Source organism: Phyllopteryx taeniolatus, chromosome 1, assembly GCF_024500385.1.
Source record: "Phyllopteryx taeniolatus isolate TA_2022b chromosome 1, UOR_Ptae_1.2, whole genome shotgun sequence".
In the NCBI taxonomy this organism is placed as follows: domain Eukaryota; kingdom Metazoa; phylum Chordata; class Actinopteri; order Syngnathiformes; family Syngnathidae; genus Phyllopteryx; species Phyllopteryx taeniolatus.
The window spans coordinates 10,666,096-10,691,691 of NC_084502.1; the positions used below are offsets into that span (position 1 = coordinate 10,666,096).

General features: G+C 42.3%; 2 protein-coding genes across 3 annotated transcripts; one reads left to right on the plus strand and one right to left on the minus strand.

Moving 5' to 3' along the window:
• The first annotated feature begins 798 nt into the window (after positions 1-798).
• Positions 799-11,445, plus strand: LOC133476549 (voltage-gated purine nucleotide uniporter SLC17A9-like). Of its 2 annotated transcripts, XM_061770093.1 has the most exons (12): positions 799-1,019; positions 1,144-1,341; positions 3,646-3,785; positions 6,503-6,602; positions 6,712-6,836; positions 7,190-7,289; positions 8,068-8,164; positions 8,245-8,367; positions 8,472-8,587; positions 8,863-8,918; positions 9,817-9,846; positions 10,910-11,445. In XM_061770093.1, the coding sequence occupies exons 1-12, from the start codon at positions 898-900 to the stop codon at positions 11,077-11,079; spliced, it is 1,377 nt and encodes a 458-aa protein (XP_061626077.1). In that variant the 5' UTR covers positions 799-897; the 3' UTR covers positions 11,080-11,445. The 2 variants fall into 2 exon arrangements, with proteins under 2 accessions (XP_061626077.1, XP_061626087.1); XM_061770103.1 differs by lacking the exons at positions 799-1,019; positions 1,144-1,341 and adding an exon at positions 2,175-3,444.
• Positions 11,446-16,360: 4,915 nt separating this feature from the next.
• On the minus strand, positions 16,361-24,578 carry LOC133476592 (YTH domain-containing family protein 1-like). The gene is made up of 5 exons (XM_061770194.1): positions 24,078-24,578; positions 23,754-23,781; positions 22,481-22,575; positions 19,991-21,616; positions 16,361-17,722 (listed from the first exon to the last, which is right to left on the minus strand). Exons 1-5 carry the CDS (start codon positions 24,105-24,107, stop codon positions 17,708-17,710), a joined length of 1,794 nt encoding a protein of 597 aa, XP_061626178.1. The 5' UTR covers positions 24,108-24,578; the 3' UTR covers positions 16,361-17,707.
• Positions 24,579-25,596: the final 1,018 nt, after the last annotated feature.

Sequence of the window (25,596 nt, forward strand, 5' to 3'; positions counted from 1 at the left end):
TTTTTTTTTTTTTTTTTTCCAGATTAGACAGAATATTTGAATTTGTGCTTTATAGGCTGCCACAAATCATGCTTGGAGCCGACAACAAACAGTTCTCTAAAATGAGGCCACGGATGGGGAATATCTTGTGTCTCCTTGTCTGACAAAGACAAAAACGTAAATAAGTGAATTTGTGAACAGTGAACTGCTGGCATCACTTCATTGAACTCAGTCACGATTTCAAAGCAGAGTTCCCTAAATTGCCAGCCATTTTAGAGCATTTTGACTGATCTTTCAAGACCCATAGACTATTGTGTTCTGTGACAATATAAGCACCAAACCTACCAAAAGGAAGAGTAGTTTCTTTACTTTCACCAGAACAAAAAAATGGTTGCGATCTTTTTCTGTATTATATTTATTTTTTTTAAGTAATCAGCACCAGAACATGGGTTGGTTTCACCAAAAGCACTGGCAATGAATGAGTTACTTTACTGCTGGATGTTGAAATGTGTAACATGTTTCTTCAGTTTTATGCTTAAAGAGTAATAAAAATACCACAAGTATGTCATAATTCATGCATAGCCTCCTCAGCATAAGTGCAATTCCTAGTTTTTTTTTTTTTTTCAATGTGACAGTTAAAAGGAACTTTATGAAAGTTTGGCAGTGAAGGAATTACAATTTCCTGTAGTTGGAGTGTTCTGGACCATTTCCTCATCTCTCAATTCAAACACAGTCTTCACGCCCTGTACAACAACTTGCTCTAAATACTTCTGATGTCACACTACCAAATGCCTTCGAGGTGCTTTTTCGGGAGTTTTGTTCGAACACGTTTTACTCGTCCAGCTCGTTTGCATACAGTCGGGTTACGGTAGCACGCTTCTCTGGGAAAAGAACCCCGGAGACGCCGGTGTTCCGTGAATGGCAGACAAACACACGTCGGGAGATGGTTTGAACGACCTTTGTGCGCTTCTCATGGATCGCAATGTCTGTACAGCCACCAAGGCCTCAGAGGAGCCACAAGACAAAAATCTGTGGCCCAGGTGAGATGCACTTCAATCAGGCTCACTCGCATCTGACATACAAGTTTTGTACAGTATTTGTTTTATGAGATTTTGTGAAAGTCCATCAATGTCTTTATTGTTATTCATTTCATGCCGACAATAGAGCCGTGGCTCGCAAATGGATGCCAGTGCTGTTTATGGGGGCTTGCCTGGTGTACTGTGCCCGGATGACCATGCCCATCTGTGCGGTTGCGATGGCAGCCTCGTTCAACTGGAACAAGATCGACACTGGCGTGGTTCTGGGTGGATTCTTCTGGGGCTACTCGTGCACGGCGATCCTGGGAGGTCATGCAAGTGACAAGCAAGTGTTTCTAGCTGACGTGTGCTGCTTACACTAAAAACATGGCTGCGAACAGAGGTGCTGTTTACAAAAAGCAGTCAGTGTTGGCAACTTAAGTGTTTTTGATGCTACATTTAGCGACTTTTCTAACACCTCTAGCAGGTATTTTCAAAATAGTGACTTTAATAAAGAAATGGACAACGTGTGCCAAATCATTTTCACATTTTCTGACAAGTAATCACGGATTCAATTGCGCACGGAACATTGCCAAAGACAAAGTAACCACCCAACTCAATTTTATAACTTTAACTTCAACCACAGCTTTTACAAAGTGCTGTACACAAGATTAGGCATCAAACATAAACCACAATAAATAATAATTGTATTATATAATTTGATATATCATTGTCATATTACCAGTTGAGGATGTAGTCCGCCTTTTGCCCAAAGTCAGCTAGGATAGGGCCGGCACGGGGCCCGACTGGTTAGCACATCTGCCTCACAGTTCTGGGGACCGGGGTTCAAATCCCTGTGTGGAGTTTGCATGCTCTCCCCGTGCCTGCGGGGGTTTTCTCCGGGCACTCCGGTTGCCTCCCACATCCCAAAAACATGCGCGGTAGGTTGATTGAAGACTCTCAATTGCCCGTAGGTGTGAATGTGAGTGCGAATGGTTGTTTGTTTCTATGTGCCCTGCGATTGGCTGGCGACCGGTTCAGGGTGTACCCTGCCTCCAGCCCGAAGATAGCTGCGATAGGCTCCAGCGGCCCTAGTGTGGATAAGCGGTAAAGAAAATGGATGGCTGGATTTTCATATTTGTGGTTCGGCGTTCGCAGATTCACTTTTTCTCAGGTTTTTCGGGGGAACTGTTATTTGTAAAATATTTTATTTGGGTAACCACCCGATCCCATTTAGTCCTCTCTCTCATGTCACTTGATTTCATGTTAATGCCGTTTCTCGTTCCTCTTCATATCTCCTCTCCGCGATGCATTCCTCTCCAAGTGGAATAGTGCAAAAGGTTTGGCACAAGACACAAATAATGAAAGGGATAAAGTATTTAAAAAAAAGGAAAGTTTACAGAGATGTAAATAGGCTGCCAATTCACAGTAAATAGTTCAAAACGGTTGAGCATCATGCTAAAGGAACAGTAAATGATAAAAAAAAAGGAGGAAAAAGTGCAAATAAAGGAAAAAAGTTAGTGGAGCTGAGTATTTATATATTTATTTATAGTTACTAGCTATATACTGTATGTGATTTATCCACTTGGATGGAAAGTTTTGACCAGAGGTACGTGCTTCCAAGCTCAAAAATTTTTCACAAGGTCGCCTTGCCTCACCTGTAAAACTAATAGTGTTAGAGAGCTAGAAATCTGGGGATGTCACATTTATGACATATGTCACAATCTATAGCACTGATAAGCTAAAATTAGGTGGAGAGAAGTCATTTGTTTTGTATGTTTTATCGCCATGCTAGTTGCCATATGGACCGTAATTTCTCATGTATAATGCGCACCCGGCGGCACGGTGGTGGACTGGTTAGCACATCTGCCTCACAGTTCTGAGGACGGGGTTCAAATCCTGGCCCCGCCTGTGTGGAATTTGCATGTTCTCCCTGTGCCTGCATGGGTTTTCTCCAGGCACTCTGGTTTTCTCCCACATCCCAAAAGCATGGTAGGTTAATTGACGACTCTAAATTGTGTACACCTTTTTCATACCTCGAGGTGGTGGTGGCATATTGGTATGAAAGTGTACAGCTTTCTTCTTACCCTCTAGATGACGGCATACATTTGTAAAATGTGAAAGTTTTTTCCATTTTCCCCTATACTAATGTATAATGCACACTATTGACTTTCAACATTTTTGGGGGGGGGGAATGCGCAGTATATACGAGAAATTACGGTATGTATGCAAGTTACAGCTCGAGGACCCCAGTTTAAGAAGCACTCAGTTATAGTGCGTTCGGAAATGCACCACGACCGCGCTCTGCTACATTCAGAAGCGTTAGGAAACTCAGCATTGTTGGAATGTGCTGTTTGGTTATTCAGACTAGCGCCACACTCTGGTCGTTTGGAGGAAAAGCGGTAGCGCGTCAGGCAGGAGCATGGACGCAGTTCGAGCAAGATGCGAGGTTTGTGTGCTGACGGGGGATTTGAATGACTTCGTTAACCATTCATGTTTCGTGGATATACCTAAAGTTAGTAAACTCAAAGAAAGGGAGCACACTATGCCCCTCAGAACACTCGTACTCTGAGTACGGTCAGGGCGTCAGATCTAATTTCCGAATGCACCCTTAGGGTGGGTTTTTGACGCTGGATGTTTCATTTTGTAGGATTGGAGGGGAGCGAGTGCTGTTGTTCTCAGCCACCTCATGGGCGGTGGTCACAGCTGCCACACCCGCTCTGGCACACCTCGGCTCTCACACCCTGGCTCTGATGACCATGGCCAGAGTCCTCATGGGAGTACTGCAAGGTGACTTTTAGATAAAGGACCTAAAAACATGTGAACTGTACCAACAAGACCTTGTAGCGGTAGATTTATGATAGGATGGGACGTTTTGCCATATAGTCATAAAACGACAAGGTGGTTGGAGGCATACCTGAGCAAGTTTGAAACAAATGCACTTTAGTACTTGAGGCTCTAAATGGTGAACGGAACTGCATTGCCTGTATTTATGTCTCAAACTTAATGGGTTCAGTTTTTCTAAGCTTGTTTTAATTCATCATCAAGCGGAGTGACACACCTTCTGTACTGATGTTTGTTGTGTGATACTTACAGTTGGGTATAAAAAGTCTACACACCCCTGTTCAAGTGATAGCACTTTTTGATAGAAAAGACCAAGATAAATAATTTCAAAATCTTTTCCACCATTATTCTTACTAATAAGCTTCACAACTCAATTGATTTTATTTTTTAGATTTTTGAGAGGGGAAGTAAAAATAAACAACTGAGATAATGTGGCTGCACAAGTGTGCACACCCTCTTATAACATGATGTGGCTGTGTTGAGAAATAACCAATAACATGCAAACTCGTGCTAAACGGGAGTCAGCACACACCTGCCACAATTTAAAGGGCGTCTAATTAGTTTAGTCCAAATAAACTTCAGATGTGGTAGTAGGCTTTTTTTAGTTGGAAAGAATTATGAACAGTTAGAAATTGCAGTCAGCTACTTAGTCACAGAACTTTCAAATTTCTAGTGGAAAGCAAAAAAAAAAAGTCAGGAAAAAACAAGCAGATCGGGCGTTCTCAGGGTAGCATGGCTGTAAGCCAGGAAAAGCCTACTAGAACACCGTTATTAATTAAATCTGCCCTCACTGTCCCTCACACTTTTGCAGCTTTTAAAGCAGTTGAAATCCTTTTTAAAGTGTCATAACACGTTATTCTAAGCTCCTCTCGAATGCATCATAAACAGTCGCTGGAGAGAAAATCAATCTCGCGACAGACTATTTCAGTAGATATAGGCTTATTTGGGTAACTTTAAGCGGTTTTTGTCTACATCTAGGAGTATTTAGGTCACATTTAGGAAGTATTTACATAACATTTGGGAGTATTTCAATCAATGGCGAGTCCAGCCCTATTTTGGGTATATATATATATATATATATATATATATATATATCCGATTTGTTTTTTATTTATTTTTTTTATTTTATTTTTTTTTAAAGAAAAAAATAATAAAGAAAAATGTCCTGTGTTGATAACACACGCTTTGGCATTGACGAAAAAGTAAATCCCGTGAAAATCGGTTGAGAAATGAGCAAGTTAAGAATTAATTTCAACGCTTGGAAGGGAACATCGACCTTCCCAACATGGGCGACGTAGGCACGTCGTTCAGCCGGGCTGCTGCAGCACGCTGGCGTATAGTCTTCACATCTATGGTCTGACCCGCTACATACACTAATGACCAGATAATGCTTGATTTACAACCCTGACACAATCTATAAGATGACAATTGACCACACAGCGATGCTTCAATGCCTCCTCTTGAACTGCTCTATGTTATGTGTTGTCACTGTGAGTCGGGACTTGTAATGGTGCATACTGCATTGCTATTGGCTAAGAAGCTAACTAGGCACCTGGAGATGCAGATGATGATGATGATGTGGTTCTGTTGGCTTGATCTCCAACTCTCACCGGAGCGGTTCGCAGCAGAGTGTGAAGCGGCTGGGATGAGAATCAGCACCTCCAAATCTGAGACCCTGGTCCTCAATCGGAAAAGGGTGGCGTGCCCTCTCCAGGTCGGGGCTGAGATCCTGCCCTAAGTGGAGGAGTTCAAGTATCTTGGGGTCTTGTTCACGAGTGAGGCAAGAATGGAACGGGAGATCGACAGGCGGATCGGTGCCGCGTCTGCAGTGATGCGGACTTTGTATCGATCCGTTGTGGTAAAGAAGGAGCTAAGCCGAAAGGCAAAGCTCTCGATTTACCGGTCGAGCTACGTTCCTACCCTCACCTATGGTCACGAGCTGTGGGTCGTGACCGAAAGAACAAGATCCCGGATAGAAGCGGCCGAAATGAGTTTCCTCCGCATGGTGTCCGGGCTCTCCCTTAGAGATACGGTGTGAAGCTTGGTCATCCGGGAGGATCTCAGAGTAGAGCCGCTGCTCCTCCGCATTGAGAGGAGCCAGATGAGGTGGCTCGGCCATCTGTTTAGGATGCCTCCCGGACGCCTCCCTGGGGAGGTGTTCCGGGCACGTCCCACCGGGAGGAGACCCCGGGGACGACCCAGGACACGCTTGAGAGACTACATCCTTCGGCGAGCCTGGGAACGACTCGGGATCCCCCCGGAAGAGATGGATGAAGTGGCTGGGGAAAGGGAAGTCTGGGCGTCCCTGCTAAAGCTACTGCCCCCGCGACCTGACCTCGGATAAGCGGTAGAAGATGGATGGATGGATGGATATTCCATACTAATGAGTTTGTCTTCGTTTCTTTTTTGTGTGGTTATACTGTGTATATACTACATTTCTAACATTGTTGTCTATTACTCAAATCAAAAGTTGACCTTTTCAACAATTCCTTTCTTCTTTAATCAAGCTCGAGACTAAACAAAATGGTTTTAATATTCCTTTCCTCTGAGATGAGGAATATTGTATTCATACTGTTACAAAAGGTTTATGCTTATCTGACAATAAACCAGACTATTAGAGGCTACCCCCCTCAAAATGCCCACTGCTTTTTTTTTTTTTATAGGTGTATTCTTCCCATCTTTGGCCAGTCTGATAGCCCAGCGGGCACCGAAAGGGCAGAAGAGCTTTTTAAGCAGCATCATGCAAAGTGGTACCTCTCTTGGGTATGCAACACACACACACACACACTCACGCGCATACTAGCACATGCTAACCAACATATGTTAAGATGCAAGATGTATTCTTTGTGATGCCTTTGGATTATGCTTTCAGAATATTGTTGGCAGGCCTGCTGGACTCCATAATGTTGGACTGGTACAGTTGGGAAAATGCATTCTATGCTGTTGGTTTTCTGTCTGGGCTCTGGGCGCTCGTTGTGTGGCAGTATTTACTGAAAGGTGCCAATATTCAGTATAGCATCTCTGTATACATCCGTACAGTATCTCTCAATATTAATCAGTCGTACTGATGACTTTCTTTGAATTTGCGACCGTGAAATCCATTGTGGCGGTGTCGAAAAGGCAAAATCCTAAACCGTATATCACCAATGATTTCTGCATTGATTATTTATTTACCTGCAAAATTACCCCGCTCGCCGCTGTTGTTTCTGCTGCATGCTAAACTAAATTAGGAATTTGATTATCTACGTTAGTTCAAACCCTGTTTTTCCAAAGTGACCCCTACGTACAGTAGCCTTCTGGCATACACCATTACAAACATCAGTATAATGTTTGACATGTGATTCTTTCAGGCAAGGTTTATCCAGGGCAGAAAGAAAGAAGAAATAACTTCCAGTCAAAGACTTTTTCATGTACACATCTGCTGAGCCTCCTGAGAAAGCCGTGCATCTGGTACGGATGAATTACTCATTCTACTACAGTACTATTGCAGTCAATTTGTCTGTAAATCAATTAACATATCGTATATCATTAGAATGTAATTTCAAGTAAAGAAAAGTATTATATAAGTAATACAAGGAATGGACGGAGATCGTTTTCCCTGCGCTGCACTTTGGCTTTCTGTCATCTTGGTTTGGAGGATTTGATTTGTACTTATAATGGCTGACCACAGCGGGTGGCAGTGTATGGGATGACGCTCGAGTGTCCACTGTAGTGACTGATGTGCAACTTCTGACATTGAGATTCATGCGTGGCAAAGAAAACGGCTTTCAAGTAGCTGCCCTCTAAAATGAGATTTGGTGTTTTAACAATGCATGTAATTGTTTTGGACTTATGTACAATTACAGTATGTGAGCACATTGTCCAAACTATGGCTCGTGTAAAGGATGAAAAAGTGGGAGGGGGTTTGGAATACCTACCTTCCCAATGGGTGCGACGCCCCTGTGTGTGTGTGTGTGTGTGTGTATGACACACCCTCATTAGATTAGCGATGTAAATAACGAACTATTTTATTGTTAACAACTTTACAGTCTTCTTTTATTTTATGTTAAAAACATATTCCATCAATTTAAAGTTCAAATGCATATTTGTACAGCCTATTGGACTTAATAAATGTTTATTCTTAAGACTATTATAGATAAAGATGAAATCATTTGGGGGAAACCCCCTGGGGGTGGTTGTCCAAGTTTCTTTGACTGTATAAACAAAACGTCTTGTTCCTCCATCACAGGTCGATGGTCTTCGCTCACATGTGCACATGCGGCACCTCCTACACGTTACTGTCGTGGATGCCAACATACTTCAGTGAACAATATCCACATGTCAGGGTACTCGTCTCCTCGTGGGTCAGAGGGCATCATCATTAGCGTCAATGGCCCTGATCGCACGGCCTTGTCTTTTCTTGCAGACGTGGGTGTACAATGTGATTCCTTGGACTGCTGCCATTCCAGCAGCTCTTTGTGGTGGATACATTTCAGATTCACTCATCAGCCAAGGATACAGTGTCGTGTTTGTGAGAAAGTCCATGCAAGTAAGCACGGTCGCGATTATTGCCACCATATCACCATACGAGCTGCTTTAGATCATCAGCCTGAGCTTTGTCGTGTTTTAACATGCACCTCTGGCACTCCTCAGTTCATCGCCATGGGCGTTTCCGCTGCTTTTGTCATGCTGCTGTCCGCAAAGATGTCGCCTCCCATCGCCGTGATCTGTATTTCTGCTGTCATGGTTTCACTCTCCTTCACTAGCTGGTATGTGCAAAAGCTATATCAATCTTGTAACATTATAATATTGTGGAAAACGTTGTTTGTGGTCAAATGTACAAACTGCTGTAATATCATAGTTTTGTTTTATATATATATATATATATATATATACACACACACACACATACATACATTCACAGACACACATATACAAAAACAAGCTTTCGAACAGGGGTGTGTAGACTTTTTATAACCTCTCTAAATTTTCCCTGCCTGCTTAATCATGCCGTGTTCAGTTGATGAGTTTTCCTGCGTTGCAGTGGTTCATCTGTGAATGTGCAGGATCTGACCCCTTCAAGCGCCGGCACCCTCTATGGTGAGTTCAGCGTGTGACTGACTAAAATATCTTCAGGAATGTGTCAGTTGTCCTTCGCGCTCAGGTGACTTTAAGGCACTCGTTCTCCAACTGGGGTCCGCGAGCTGTAAATTGAGGGTCTGCAAAAGTATTTTGCAATAAATTATTGTGTAGGATCTTTTTTTAAAAAGTTCATATCTACATATGAGGACTATTTGAAACAAATATACTGAACCAATTACTCTAGCCTACTCTAGACTGTGCTTTTGGAAATTAGCTTCTCTCTGTATGCAGCCCTGTTGTTAGTGTAAGCAGTATGTGTCAGATACCTGTAGCTCTGTGGATAAATATTGAATTTTATTCAATTGAATTGGCTTAAGTTCTATTCTGTTAAGCAGGTCATGCATATTTGGGTTAAAATGTTATTTAAAAAAAAAAAAAAGGTAATTTGCATGGCATTTAGCGGTGCACATCATTAGCCTAATAGCGTAATTGCTCAAGTCATTTGTGAACATTTGTGGAAAACTGGAAAAAAAAAAAAAAAAAAGGAAAACTGTTGCCTGGATTCAACCTTTGTGGATTACCATGACCTGGATGACTGAGAATCTACACAGGCAAAGAAAAACAAATGTTTAACAACCACATTGGTATTTTATATTGCTATTGTGACCCAAAGTAAAAAAAAATTTTTTTTAAATGACTTGAGCAATTATGCTATTAAGCTAAAGACACGGTAATTACTGTATGTCTAAATGGCGTTGGGATTCCGAGAGGGCACTTGGAAAAAAGTCTGCGCTTGTAAGTGGTCCCTGGACTCAAAAGGTTTGACAAACCTAACCCTTTAAGGAAAACTGTAAACACTGTTAAGCGGCTTGAGAAATGTGTTAATTCTTTATTTTTCTTTTTTTGAATGCACTAGGTTTCATGAATATGCTTGGTGCTTTCATGGGTATGTATTCTCAACGTGTACTCATTTTCATAATAAGCTATCGTGCGTCATCAAAACGTGCGCTTGAAACTGGACTGTGAATATTGTTGCTGTCCCTCAGCTCAATCATCAAGCAGGACATTTTCAGACGAGCGCTTCTTCATTTGCAGGTTGCTACCATGAAACACCGTTCACAGTTGTCAAACAACGTCAAAACTAAGCCCAAATGAACACAAGATCAGGATTAAAGCAATAATATGGCAATTCTTTTTACTTTATTTTACACAGCAATTATTATATGATTAATTTGATGCTAGAGAAATGCGAAATATGTTTAGTAGGGCTCCACGATATATATAAAAAAATGCTGTCATCGCGATAATGGCACGTGCAATACGTGTATTTCAAAGACGGGCAATAAATTAATTCGTATGCTTTGTTGCACACGTGGCGTTTATCTGAGTTTGACCAGTCAGATACGACCCTAAATACGCATCGCCATCCCCCCCGCCCTAGATACTGGTCTCTTATTGGCTAGAGCAGACCCATAGGTGTACAGTGAGAATCTAGGCAGCAGCAGGCAGAGGAAGAATGGAAGACCTGGGAGAGGAGGAAATTAACAAGGACCAAAGCAACGAACAACTTGTGCCTAAAATGCATAACACGTCTGAAATATGGGAGAATAGATATAGCCTGATTATTTTGCCACATTCAAAAATATATTCGTTTCATTAGAATATCGATATTATCGATATCGCAATATTCAACACCCGTATCGGATAGCGCATGTTTTTCCAATACCGCGCAGCCCTAATGTTGAGTGAGCTCCGCCCATTACTAGGTAAAATTCATCATTTCCGCGCCGTAATTTCCGGTGCGCAGGAAACGAGGCTGGAACGGATGAATGAAATTTCCATTCATTTCAATGGGGAAAGATGACTTGAGATACGAGTGTTTTGAGTTGCAAATGTGTTCACGGTATAAATGAATCTTGTTTCTTAAGGCACCGCTGCATAATACTACTACATGTCATTTACAAATCTGAAGTGCTGTGAGTGGCGTGTGAAATGCAAAATATGCCCAGGGGTGCTGATGGTGTCGCTGTCGGGCTACTTGATTGAGGTAACCGACTCGTGGGTGCCGTGCTTCTGGCTCGTCGCCGCCGTCCACGTCGTCGGTCTCACCGTCTTCCTCTGCTTTGGAGATGCCCGACGCGTCGACCTCGAAGAGTCCAACTCCGTTGCTTTGAGTTGAAATATCGCACATCTCAAGCGTTTTTTAAAAAACAAAACTATTTGTTAAGACGTGTTTGGTGTTGCCTGACTGTCCAGACCGGTTTTTGTTATACCCCAATAGTAAGTGAGCATTATAAAGGGAAGTAAAAGCATAATGTTGAGGTATGTGTGTGAGAAATCCTATCCTCACTTAAACCATTTGAGGCAACAAGCACAACTCGAGTGCAATTTGTCTTTTCTTGAACTGCACAACATTTGTCTTCTTTGTCTCTCTATTCTTCCTTGCAGATATTAATATTGCCTATCAAGACATGCTACCGGTTGTCTTGTAGTTTGACTGAAATGCAGTGTTGTTGAATTTGCCCAATAAACGTCTGAAAACTTTCGAATCTGTGTTTCTTGTGGATTTCAAAGCGATGGGGACTCGAGTCATTGCGAGTAAGACTCGAGTCACTGTTTTGAAGACTTGTGACTTGACAAAAACTAAGACTTAATGCTAAGTGCAGAATCACTAAGTATAGTTCAGTTGTATTTGACTTTTTTAGTACATTTAATGTTTAGGAAGTTTTTGTTTTTAAAACTTGTATTTAGGTAAAATTTTTATTTAACTGTTATGTGCCATACCTTTTAATTGAATCATTCCCCGAATAGTCTCATCTTTTTTGATGAACCCTTTGGCTGACTACACTACTGTATTTTATTGTCGGTTGCACTGGTGGTAGTTGGAGTGCAAAGTCTTTTTTTTAGATGGTACTAGTGTAAAACAGTTCAAACATGAGCAAACACACTGGACAAAAGATGTTAAAAGTCTCTGTTGACTCAGGAGGCCATTTTATGTGAGGGTGATGCACAAATCCACCATATTCAGTATTTTTAAAAAAAAGGTATAATAAATGGTATTTAAATTGATTTCAATACCACACACAGCACTACTGTACACAGACCAAACCGGAAGACGCCATGGAGGAGGAGAAGACGAAGAGAGGAAAGAAAGAGGCTGGCCAGCACTTGGTTCCACTATAGACATGAAATATAGCTGGATTCCGCCTTTAGCATTTTGGCCCGTTGCTGCGATTCGTCATTGCGTCCGCCATATTGAATGTGTCAGATGTGCCCGTGGAATCTGATTCTATTATTAAAAAAAATAAATAAAAAAAACAGACATTAAAAACAATTAATTTTTAATCTGAGGGTTATAAATATTTACTCCTTATATGTTTTAAATGTTTTTTTTTTTGTATTTCTGGAATATCCAAACCAAAAGAATTATTCGCTTCACAGAAAAAAAGTCGTTTGAATCTTCTTAATTTGAACATGTACATCGGTCGCACATTAAAATATGGTAAACTGACATAATTTTCACGGAGAAGAAGCTACTTTTTTTCAAATTACTTAAGTGCTCAATGTTAATGTTAAGAGTTTTTGCTAAATAGTACATGCTAGCTGTGTTAGCTTCTCTGCTAACTGGTCAAGAACAGTCTTAGCTATAAAATAAAAAGAAAATACCTCTGATAATATGAGTAACAGGGTTGCATTTTTTTTAAAGCCATACTGCGGTTGGCTGAAAACATTGAAAATATGAAAAAGAAAAGACTTACGTAAGGTAGGATACATTTCTCTCTCTCTCGCTTTCTCTCGATGGCTAAAAAAGTGTTAGTAGCATGCGAGTTGAGACAACTTCTAACGAGTTCGGCGCATAATTATTACAATTCGAACTATGTCCGTGGCAATACATGTTTTAACAGTGACGAAGAAGACATAAATAAAAACACTCCCAAAGAAGCTGAATTTAAACATTTTATGTTGTATTTGCTATATAAGTTCGTCATCAAGAAGGAGGGACAAGGGGGGGGGAGCCATTTTAGGGGGGGTGCCCAAGAGCTGTTTGGTGTTTACAATCATATTTAGGAATCACTTTTACTACAGATAGAGCTTAATCTTGTTTTAGAACGAAAATGAGTAGATTATTCGAGATTTAATGTGTGGAACACAACCATCCACATCCAACATGGCGGCGACGTCGCCGTACGATTAAGCTGACGATGCGAGCCCCTTTGTATATTTGACGTCTATTCTTTCCACCACGTCTTCCTGACCGCAAGTCCGCTCGCTTTTTCAGCACCGCGGTCAGCGCAGCCGCAGGACACGCAGGGACGCCCCGGTCACGTCCGAGCCCGGACCCGGGCCGCAAGTCGGGGATGGAGGGGCGTTTCGTTTGATGCATTACACACAACGGAGCCGCAATGTGTGAGTATATAGATAGTACACATTATCGGCTGAAGTGGACAACGTGGGCCTGCGTGCTCGTTGCAAAGAGGAGCCTGTGTGGATTTTGGCGTGGGGGGGGGGGGGGGGGAAACAGAAGAAAAAAAAACGTAGCTCGTATTTGACATTTGAATGGAGGCCCTAAAAGATGCTTCTCCTTGTGTTCACGGTGGACCTTGATTGCACATGCGAACGATTAAGGCACGCGGTGAATGCCAAGAGAGGAATCGGTGTGCAGCGGCGTGCATGCGAACGGATGGACGAACGTTTTTGAAGGACGTAGGGCAGAACGGGGTAAGACGCCCCCTCCCCACCCCCACCCCCTTTAGAAAAATGCCTATTTTCTTCAAAAATAGAAATCAGTTGAATATCATCACAATATGTACAAAAGAAGTATGGCGACGTCAACACATTTGGAGGGTACACACCAGACTACAACTTTGTTTTTAGGGGGGAACAAAAAAAACCTTCTCGAGGGGCCTGAGGAAGATAACCCCCGGCCAATTTTGACATTGTTCTAACTCAGGGATGTCAAACGCAAGGCCCGGGGGCCAGATGCGGCCCGCCACATCATTTTATGTGGCCCGCGAAAGCTAATCATGCTCGTCAACTTCCGTGATTTTGGCTAAAATCTGTACCCAAATTCCAAATTGTCCTAATAATAAACAATAATGTTGAGATATTGCATTTTTCTGTTACCAAACCCTTCTTCTACAGTAACTTAAACAATACTTGAACAAACTACTATCCTTGTCTTTTGATTTCAAAACTAGCTATCCCTCAATTTGTTGCGTAATGGCAATAATATGTTTTAGTGATGATTAAACATTTATATGATTTCACTGTTGTAACGGCCCTTACCCCCAAGGTCTTACTTTTACACTTCAACATATTGGGAAAAAAAAAAGAAGTATTTGGTATTTTCTGATCAAACTAATGGACATCCCGCCACAAGACTCTCGTTAATATTTAAAACAAGTTTGTGTATGCATATCCTTAACAAAAAACACAGAAACCTATTTTGTAGTGTCAAAATACGACATCAATTTACCTCAAAATCAATTGTTTGGATTCCTGCCAACCAGTAAAATGACTTCAATGCGAAAGTTTAACAAGGCCCTAATAGTCCAGGATAACAACTGAGATGAAAATTGGCTCCCTCTAGTTGTCAGGAAAGGAATTATGGATTTGCCTAAATGCTTAAAATAAAAAAAAAGCTTAACGTCTCTTAAAGTCCCAAAATTGCTATCAATCGTCACCAAAATGTTTGTGGACATTTCTCCTTATGCCAACTTCAACCTCTGCAAATATCAAAACGATATCACCAATATTAGGAATTTTGTGCCGATGAAGCCCGTTCCTCTCCATAACACTCACTATACAGAAAAAGCTTAACGTCACGTAATAATGAAAAGGCTGAACAGGCAGAAAATCCCATTTGGGTTATCATTTCAATATTTTCAGAGGTTGAAGTGGCCAAAAGTAGAGATGACCACATACATTTTGGTGACAATTGATCAGTTATTGGACATTAGGCGACGTTAGAATGTTTTACTCTTACAAGTTAAGCGTTTTAGTCCGTCCCCACTTGTATAGTTGTCCTGAGACAAATGAAACTAGCTGTGGTAAAAGTGATCCTTCAATATTTAACATATGAAATTTGAGCAGCCCCGTAAAATGTTTTGTTCTTCTCTTGATTACACACTTACATATTAAATGTAACAAATAAAATGTTTAAAATCAGCGTGGTGCCCTTTGTCAAAATATGGATGCACATTTCATACTAATAAAGGAAACCAAGATGAAACAACTGGATAACGTGTGTGTATTATTTGATAGGAATGAATGTGATGGTTCAACCCTAACCCATATACAATCTAAATTATATTTGTTTCATGAGATCATAGACTGTTGTGCCAGAAGGAGTGACCGAAGAATGTGCCAATCATTTTCCTTTGCACAAACACACGGGCACGTGCCGCAGCCTTGCTGTCAGTCTACGCAGCAGTCTTGCGCAGACTTTTTTTTTTAATTTGGCCCTCTTGTTGGCCACAAAAGTTTAAAGGAATAGGACAGCTCTCGAGACAAAACAAGTATAAACTAACGTACAATGCACATCTTGCGCGTTAATGCTAGTGAGGGGCGTGGCTTTGGTCAGCGATGCGAGGGGTGGAGCAGTGAAATGAAGCTACATTGAAATCTTGCATTTAGAAAACTGCAAACTTCACCTTTACTAACACTGGGCACCATATATTTTTTTTTAAGATTGTTTAGCTGATTTAGGACAATTTTGATGCGCTGAATCCAAATTTCACATTGGTTTTGCTCAATCAGGTCAACTTTTTGAACAATGGCCACGTTTTTGCTTACAGGTATTTTCACTTTAGAGGTTCAAATATACAGAGGTTCATGCCCTGAATTTTAAAGAATGATGAAGTATCATTAAATGTACAGGTACTTACTTTTATCATACTATTCAATTGACAGTAAGCAAAGTGTGTAACATTTGATTAATAAAACTGGTAACAACTTGGTATGAAACCCTGACCTGAACAAGAGAAACGGAAGTCATTTTCAGATTCAGCGATGCAAAATTGTCTTAAATCAGCTGAAAAAACAGACAATTTACAAAATATATATATTTTTAACCCAATATAATTGTTGCCCATTTCTTTCTAGTCTCAGATTAAATGTCTCTTCTGTCTCTCGTCGCGTCCCCAGAGACTTGCAATATGCATTTCGATTTTCCATACTCAGGCTAATGTAGTCTATTTGTGTTCTATATTATACCGCAGATAAAGCGCAAGGTGAGGCAGACAGGTTTGTGCCTCCACACTGTGGTAGGCAGCCTACTTCAGTGTGGCTAAGGCACAGCATATTTATAAATCTGACCCCTATCAGTGCCTCACCAGCCATGAACCTCACTGTGCGTCACTGCTGCACACATGATTACATTTCCTATTCAGTATCTCTGGGGAGTATGACGTGTGTCACCATTTGTGACACTGTGGCACTATAAATTAAAGCAAAACATACCAGATAAGTATATCTTTAATAATGAATATGATCAAATATAAGAATGTGATAGTGACCTCTGATACAATGACATTTAATTCAGGGGTGACAAACCTTTTTTTTTTTTTTTTGCATACATTTTCAATAATCCAATACTGTTATATAGCTCTGGTTGCACTGCAGTCATACTCCCTCTCTTTACTTCGACACACACACACACACACACACACACAGACACAATACAGCAAGTTATAAAAAAAAGAAAGAAAAAAATAAAAACATCACAAACATATACCATATAGGCTAGTCTCTGGGTTTCCATACACATACGATAAATCAGTTAAGTATAGTGCTACAGTTAAACATTTGAGGCGTTTGCAGTTAGAAATGCCAGTACATTAAAGCTTATATTATTTGATGGCGATGGGGGGGGGGGGGGGGGGGGGAGGGTTACAGCAATGGAACTGCCAATATTAAAAACTAGTAAAGAACAATAAACAAAATCAAGTGACAGTTTTAAAAGCATTACATGCTACATCTCCAGAAATTGACACAGACGCAAAAAAGAAAGCTACCGAGAGAGACTAGAAGCAAATGAAGCCAAACGGGAGATCGGTTACGTTCACCTTTGAATAAGAAAGAGAGGGACCACCTTGAGATACGCAAATTCCCTGAAATGCTGAACCCAAATCTGCTCTGCTGAAAATAAACGTTTTAAGGCTCTGTGGTGGAGATTTAGAAAGGTTCTCCACCTCGATGCTCCATTTCATATTAGCGGCATCTTTCCAAACTATTCCGTAACTTTGCAGACTTGCGCTGCGCAAATTCTTAAAACAAATGTGAGAAAAATATTTTGTCATAATACTTAACACAAGTGACCGCACACACACACACACACACACACACACGCACAAATAGCAGACATTTGTCAATAGTGTTGTTCACTCGCGAGATTAACCGACACAAGCACTTAACATTTGTCCAACACACAAACCACATAGTGAACAGTCACTCAATATCAGCAGCGTGTTGTCATGAGATCTTAAAACCAGACGTGCACACTTGTTACTTATTCTGCAAAAGATGCCGGTTCCGGGGCAGCGATAAGCCGGAAAAAAAAAAATTAATAAATACAGAAAGTATGTAACACTGAAAAAAACTTCAACGCTTCACACTTCCTAAATATGGTGCTTAACGTTTTAACATGGTGGGGGCAGAGTGGTCCAAAATTAAATAGAAAAAAATATGAAGTCTTCAATACTCTTCATGTCCATGTGTCGTCTTGTTTTGTTTTTCTTTTTGTGTTAAATGTGAATTTCATTTGAGTGTCCATCCCATTTGTTATGGCGCTTTCCACCAGGCGCCGTTTACTTCTGACGATCCTGCGGGCAGAGGGAGGACAAGGCAGCGTTGTTGACATTGCATGTGGCAAAACAGTGTTGTAATAATACACCCCATTGTTTTTATCTATGGAAACATCACGCAATTTAGCAAGCTGGAGGCCAGTCGTCTATTTAGCACAGTAGTTGCGATTGTTTTTATACTTTTATTCAAGCAAGAATTTGATAAAAAAACAAAAAAACCAAGTTGCAAGTAGTTAAAAACATTGCCATCGCAGACTAGCTCTAATAGCAAGCCGCCATTTTTTTCGAGTGCGTAAACGATGATGTCACTGCGCGGCGGCGAAGGGTTTCCCAGCATGCAGAACGTCGTAAATAGTTGTTGAGAACACTGTGTTACGTCAGTTAGTGTTACGGATCCCTTAAATAGTATTAATAAACCTTGCGTGTGTTTATCCCCCCCCTCATCTTGTTGTTGTGTGTTAACTATTGTTTGATAAATATTTACCACGAGGGAGTCTCGCATCGCGACCAATGAACTGCCTCGTTGTCAATGACATCAACAAGTGAGTGGCTATTGTCTATGACCAGTTGAAGTGCATTTCTTCTTCTGCAAAATCATTTGATTCTCAGATGAATGTAAAACGACAGTATTTTCACCGTGTTAGTGTAAAAATTGCAACTGTAGTTTGTATATTCTACATTGAAATGAATGATCACCCTTCTCAAAATACTTATGCACGAGTATATATGTTTTATAGTGTAGAATTGTTCTCAACTTTACTTATACCCATGTATCATGTGCACTATTGACTTTTGACCAACTTTTTCAGGGAGAAAAATGCAGACTGTACAAGATTTTATGGTAATTGACAAACGAAAACAAAAGGACCTTGTCGCTAAAAATATATTTTGTTTTATGGAACTCTGACAGGAAGTGATGTGATTATATACAAATGATCATCACTGTGTTCCATATTTTTACTTAGTTTAGTGGCAGAAAAATCAATTACACAATTTACACGGAATAAATTATATATATAGTTTCACACAAAAAAAGTTACACAGCAGAGCACGGTGGCAGGGGGGGGGGGGCACAGTAACTCATTTGGGGTTGTATTGCCCGCACTTGACCCCTCATGACATGAAATTGTAGGGAAATGTAAATCAGTTTGCGGAATGACTATTATCCATCTAGTTGCATATGTGGTACACAACACATATGAAACCAAAATTGCATGATTTGACCTGGTCATAACCACCCATCTGTTCTAACTTATTTTCTCACTGGAGAAAAACCCTAACCCATGTGTCAAAGTGGAGTTTAATGTCCCCTTGAGGGACATGAATACGCCAGAGGAAGTCAACGCTGGAATCCCCAGCATGCTGAGCGGCATTGCAAATAGTTAAGTGTGTAAATAGTTAAGAATGTTTTGTATTAATTTATACATTAATAGTGTTAGTAGAGCTTACATGTTCATCCAGCGCATTTCCTGTTGTTGTTCGCTAACTGTTAATTTGATTATTTTGGCACCGTGAGTGTCGCATCAAGATCAATGATCTGCCGCATTGTCACTCACTTACCAAGGGTCAGGTTTTGCTATTGCACTTTGAAAAAAAACTCTTCTTCTGCAAACAAAAGTACCACCACTTGTTATTATGACTCATCGTTGCCTTAGTATAATACATCTTAAAATAATGAATTTTAAAAACAAAACTATAAAAGGCGTATGGTGAGTTGTGGTAAAACCCTCACCCGTTTTGTTAATGAACACATCGTATTAAGATAGCATTAACTTTTAACACTACACACGCCGACACTGGATGTATTACTTTGAACAGCACAGACATTTCTTCATCAGTCATTCAGCAGACAAGTTTAATCCAAGCAACATTGAACTGCTTTTTCAGCAAACTCATAAGTGCATTATGTCTGAAAGAAGTGACTAAGAACATAATTTCGTGCTGAAGGCATTTTGGACAGAAGCCAAATAAAAATTAAACAGGTGAAGGGTAAAAACAGAAGTGGGATGAATCCTGGTAGTCGGCTGGTTCAAAGACCTCAAATCTGGATTCTGTAATCCTGATCTTGTGGTCTTTGGATCAGACTGATCCTATCACACACTGCAAGATATAAAATGAATTTGATCCCGGTTAGCAAAATAAATAAATATTTAAAAATAATAATAATCCAAATCTGGATCATTGGGATCCAGATTGCTTTTTTTTGTTTGTTTTTGTTTTTTGAAATACTGGGCCCTGGGGATTACTTTTATATTGTGATTCGGATGCAGTGGATGTAAAACTGACCTTTTTCACCACCTCCTCCTCCTCCTGCTTCTTCTCATAGTGGGAGAAGTCATCAAAGATGGAGGTGGTGTGTTTGTAGGTGGCGATGATCTTGAGCACCTGCTTGGCCTTCTCCAAAGGGACCTCTTGAGTGTCGCGCGAATTGGTCACCGGCTTGTTGTCATTGTTCTCCAGGCGGATGTGGCGCAGCTGGCTATTAGGCACGTCCTTAACAAACAACCAGTTCACGTCAAACTTGCCCTTCCACTTGTCCTGCGCCCAAACACCAGCGCTGGTGCCGTAGTCCACGGGCGAGCGCATTTCTGCCACGCCGCAGAAGTGGCCGCTGCCGTTGACGCTGAACAACAAGTACACAGGACCTTTGGAGTTCATGGTCCTGAAGGCCGAGTCCAAGCGTTTGTTGCCGTGCTCCGTGCTGCACCAGATGGAGTACTTAATGGAGCGGTGGATGTCGTCTTCCGAGTAGCTCTTGATGATGAACACGCGGCCATTCTTCAGGTTCCACTCAAACTCCTTGGGGTTGTAACTGTGGGCGGCGCGAAGCTTCTCCAGGACCGGGTGCGACTCGGAGCCCGACTCGGGTCCCCCGCAGCCGCCGCAGCCGTTGCCGATCCCGCCGCCGCCGTTGGAGGAGCCGCTACTGTCCAAGCTCCCGCCGCCGTAGCACAAGTTACGATTGCGAGGGGCTACCCAGCGGGTCTGCGGAGCCGGAGCAGAGTTGTGGTTCTGGTAGGACTGGAGAGGGGGAGGTGGAGGACCCGGCATGGTCATCTGCTGGACAAGAGACTGGGCCGACTGGAGCGACTGCTGCAGGGGGGGCAAGAGGCTGCCGGGGTGAGAATGGAGCGGCTGCGGCTGGTGCTGTTGGTGGTGGTGCTGCTGCAGAGGGGCGGCCATCTTTGTGGCAGCCACTTTATTATCCCACATGTCAATGTCCACCATGTTGTGTTTGATGGGAGTGGGGGTCAGTGCTCCGCCCCCGATGGGCGCGCCGAGTTTGCTTTTGCTCTTTTGCTGCTGCAGCTTGGCGGGTTTACTCGCGATGGCGGCCCACGACGTCGGTTTCGGGGGCGGCATTCCTACTGTGCCCCCGTTGCCCGCTGCAACTGCAACCCCGCCGCCCCCGATCCCTGAGCCGGCGGTCTTCACGCCCGAGCCACCGGCTGTCACGTCCCCGCCGATTTTAAGACTCAGCATGCCCTGCTCCAGGCTATTCATACCTGGGGCCTTGCTGAGCGTGTCGCTATGGAAACCCGTCTGGCCGTCCGGGACTAAGGTGCCCCCTAAGGAGCTGGGTGGGTAGCTGTAACTTCCCCCGTAGGCTGAGCTTTGGGTCTGCTGGCCCTGAGAACCGCTGGTTCCCCAGGCGGAGAACGCCGGGTTCTCTGGGAAAAAATTAAACCTGTGCGGATAAATGCTGCTGCTGAGCCCCCCCGGCTGACCAAATACTGTGTCGTGCATGAAGTGGTGGTCTCCATTGCTGAGGGGTGCATAAGGCGTCAGGTAGGGAATAGGTGGGTCACCACCTGTGGACCAGGGAGCCTCACTGAGGGGGTAGGGGAATCCAATGGAGGGGGCGTAGTAGCTGGACAGGTAAGGGTCTGTCATGGACTGATAGCTGTTATTCTACAAACAGGAACAAAATCACTTGTTACAAACAACAAGATGGAGGAAATGTGGCTCTTAGGCAGTGTTCACACTTAGGCTGGTACTCTGGTCTGGATTAGACCTTAAACGTTTTTATTAAATTAAGTGATAGCTTTCTGACTGGAAAGCGCATTACACAGTTGCAGCTCATTCAGAACGCTGCAGCTCGCTGGGTCTTGACCAGAACAAAGAGATCAGAACAAATTACGCCAGTTCTGAAGTCTTTACACTGTTTCCCAGTCACGTAAAGGTTCTGTTACTGGTCTATACATCAATGAATGGTTTCGGTCCTGAATACATTAAAGAAATGCGAATGGAATATAAACCCAGTAGGGTTCTGAAATCTGCAGACTCAGCTCAGATAGTGGAGCACAGAGTACAAAGCAAGTTTTAACTAAAGCATTCTGATGCCAATAATTTTCCTGGTAATCCATTTCTACAATTATGGACTGTATTACAAAAGAACACATTCACTCCCATTTACGCAGTGTGCCTGAACACACTTCGCGCACTTACGCCGCTGCTGCGTGCCTGCCTACAGTAGTTTCAGAGCGAAATTTTTACAGAGCGAAATAGGAAATGCAGTAGGCGTTATTACGCTACCTTTTTAAAGTACAATATTATGGAGTACTATTTTTCAAAATCAAATTACAAAAAATAAAGTTCTCAAGGGGGTGGATCAATGGCATTTCCATTCATTTCAATGGGGAGAGAGGATTTGGTCACGAAACGAATGAAACATGTAAATCAAGGCACCGCTGGATCAATGGTCTGGACCAGAGTTTCCGATTACAAGTGTGAACACAGCTCTGGTGTCCTAAAACCACAATACAAGCAGCCCACCTGGTTGGACTGGCCAGTGAGATAGGGCTCGAAATCATTGTCGTGGACGGCGTCCTTCTGGTGCAGGGAGCCGTTCTGCACTGAAACTGGAAAGGCTGCAATGAAATACAACTTTGGTCAAAAAGATGCACAGCAGACATTGTTGCACAAAGGGGACAATATTGGGCGCAAATGTGTCATGTTCACAGAATGCTTGAGGTGCCTTTAAGCAAAGAACTTTTCTCTAAATGGCCACATAGCTACACACTGCTCCATTGCGGGAATAATGGTGTGTATTTGCACAATCCACTCGTGACAATAAACGGATCTTCATCGGTTTAACCAGTGGGTGTCTGCTATAAACAGGGGTGCTGTCATCATGTTTGTCCAATCATGAACAGTAATCGAGACCAAGGCCTGTCGCAAATAGTGAAAAAAAATGCAAGCAATTGACGCCCCCATATGAATTTAAAACAATTCAGAACAGTTTAACAGCATTTCAAACTCATCTTAAAACATTACCCTTAAAAAAATGGCTTACAGATGATTTAAATTCAAAATAAAGGACCAGAAGTGCAGGTGTGCATGTGGCAAAGACTCTCCATCACTTCCTCTAACAACCCAGGCTGAACTTAGCTCCTCCCCAACATACAAAAGCTTGTTTTTTCAGTTGAGATGTATCACGTCAACATTCTTCCTCGACATCAATTCCTGTTTAGACGAGGCTTTGGCGGCATCTTGGGGTGTTACAGAAAGAGCCCAACAATGCAAATTGGTGAGTTTAAAAAAATAAATAAAATGACTGTTGATATATTCCACAGAAGAAAAAAAAAGTGACGAGATGGAAAAGTGAATAGTGAAAAGAAAATATGAGGCGGCTTACTGTAAATAAGTTTATCCAATCAAACATCATCTGGGATGCTGATGCTGTATAGTAGCTTTATATTAAATGGTGGCCATGGGATTTAACAGTTGCATATACTGCATGTTCCATGTTATGCTCAACTTTTCACACAAAATAAATATTTCAATCAAAAAGGTCACACGTAACGGAACATTTAACATTGGGAAAAAAATAACAGTGATTCGTTTTATATCGTGATAAATATCGACATCGACTGATATGGAAAAAAGTATTGTGATAGGATTTCCCCACCCCCCACCCCCACATATCATCCAGCCCTTAGGTTCACTGCACCTGCACTTCTGCACCTTGTATAAAGCTCATATATGGTGGCGTTTTCAGCTTGAGTAGAGCATCGTTACACCGAGAAAAAAATAATGTATTTCTTACCTTTGCTGGCATCTTGTCCTTTCGAGATCTTAGTAGAAGGGATGAATGCGGGGGGGAGAGAGAAAGAGAGGAACATGAACGAAATATTACATGACCATGCAAACTTGACAGCATTGTACGGGTGGGGGGGGGGCTTCTGTAATAATAATAATGATGATGATAACAATAATAAAAACACAACGGTGCTAGAGAGACAGACATCAACCGGGGACTGCAGTCCAGGCAGGCCTTGACTACAAGCAGTTTTCTCGACTTGCCTTAGGCCAAATGAGTGGGAGATGTACATCCGCAACATGCATGTATAGACATATTCTTGCTGCTAACCTGCGGGTCAATGCTGGCGGCGGACATCATGGATCCTCCAGGTGTTGTTGTGTTTGGAGCCCCCCTTCCCCCAGGACAAGATGAGCAATAAGTAGGCTTTTTTGTGTGTGTGTGTGTGTGTGTGTGTGTGTGGAGATGCTCGGATGTCAGTTTGTTAAGACAGCAGTAGTTCGGCAGCCGGTGTCCCTGTAGTACTTGGAGTACTTCTAGTGGCAGCGGCAGCAGCAGCAGCGGCAGCGGCAGCGGCAGCAGCAACAGCAGCAGCAGGCGCGGGGCGGCCTCGCTTTTTGTCGTCGCCGTCTTCTTTCCCTGCTGACACTCCACAACGGACAGTCCCGTCAATGTGATATATTAAAATTACTTTTTTTTTTTTTTTTAACCCAATTGTACCCGCCGTCACATTAAAATTAGAGGCGCGCTGCCTCGGTGGCCCTGCTGGCGCTAACTTAGCCGAACGGCGAGCTTTCTCCAACCGGGTCTGATAACCGGAAGTTATGTATGCTAGCCGGAAGTGACGCAGCCTGCTAGACAACGCGTCGTCGGTGCTAGCACGGGTGCTAGGTAGCTAGCACCGTTACTACTACACCGTTGCTATTATTATATTATATACAGTGTGGGGCGAATATAAGCTACATGTTTCACCACGTATTTTACCAGGTGTTTTTCCATCCTTCGTTCCTGACCTGACGAAGGAAACAAGGAAGGATACAGACCAGCAGAGCGCCCATGCTAACACTATTGCCTTCGTTATATCATACAGTGCGAGCCAAAAGTAGCTGTACACTTTCATATCATTTCGTTTGATCACATTTACCATTCATTTTCCCTGCAGTCTTTTCCTCTCTTCTAGGGAAGAAGCTAGGAACAAAGGCAGACAAGTAGGTTTGAGCAAAAGATAGATTGATGCAAAAATAAAACGTAACTCTGAGGGAAGGGAGGAAGGAAATGAGATCAAACTGATCTGAGGTGGAAGCAAAGACACGGAAGGAAAAGATTCAAGAATAAAAAGCAACTGAGGAAAGGGAAGTAAGAAAGGAGGTTCGGATGGAAAGAAAGAAAAAAAAACAGGTCTGAGGAGGAAAGAAGGCAGAAATGCCAGTGTCAGCAAAGGAAGGATGGAAGACTGAAAAGCAAGTGATGGAAGGGAGGAAGGAGGGTATGTGGGAGGTCAGGAGGGAAAAAGAAAAAAAGTAGGTCTGAGGTGGAAGGAATGAGCTCAGGAAGGAAGGCAGAAAAGCACGTTTCAGGGAAGGAAGGATGCAAAAACAAAAGACAACGCTGAGGGGAGGAAGGAAGGAGGTCACAAAGGAAAAGAAGAAAAAACAGGGCTGATGTGTGAGAAAGGATGTAAGGAAAAGTGTTAAAAATAGCTATTTGTTGTATACATTATTCAAAAATGTCACCTCATATCCCCTTGCAAACAATTTTGTGTGAACATTGTTTATTTGGTGGGATGGTTTAACATTGCGCAATTTCCAAACATTTTGAGTCTGCTGCAGTTACATCATCAAATATGCAG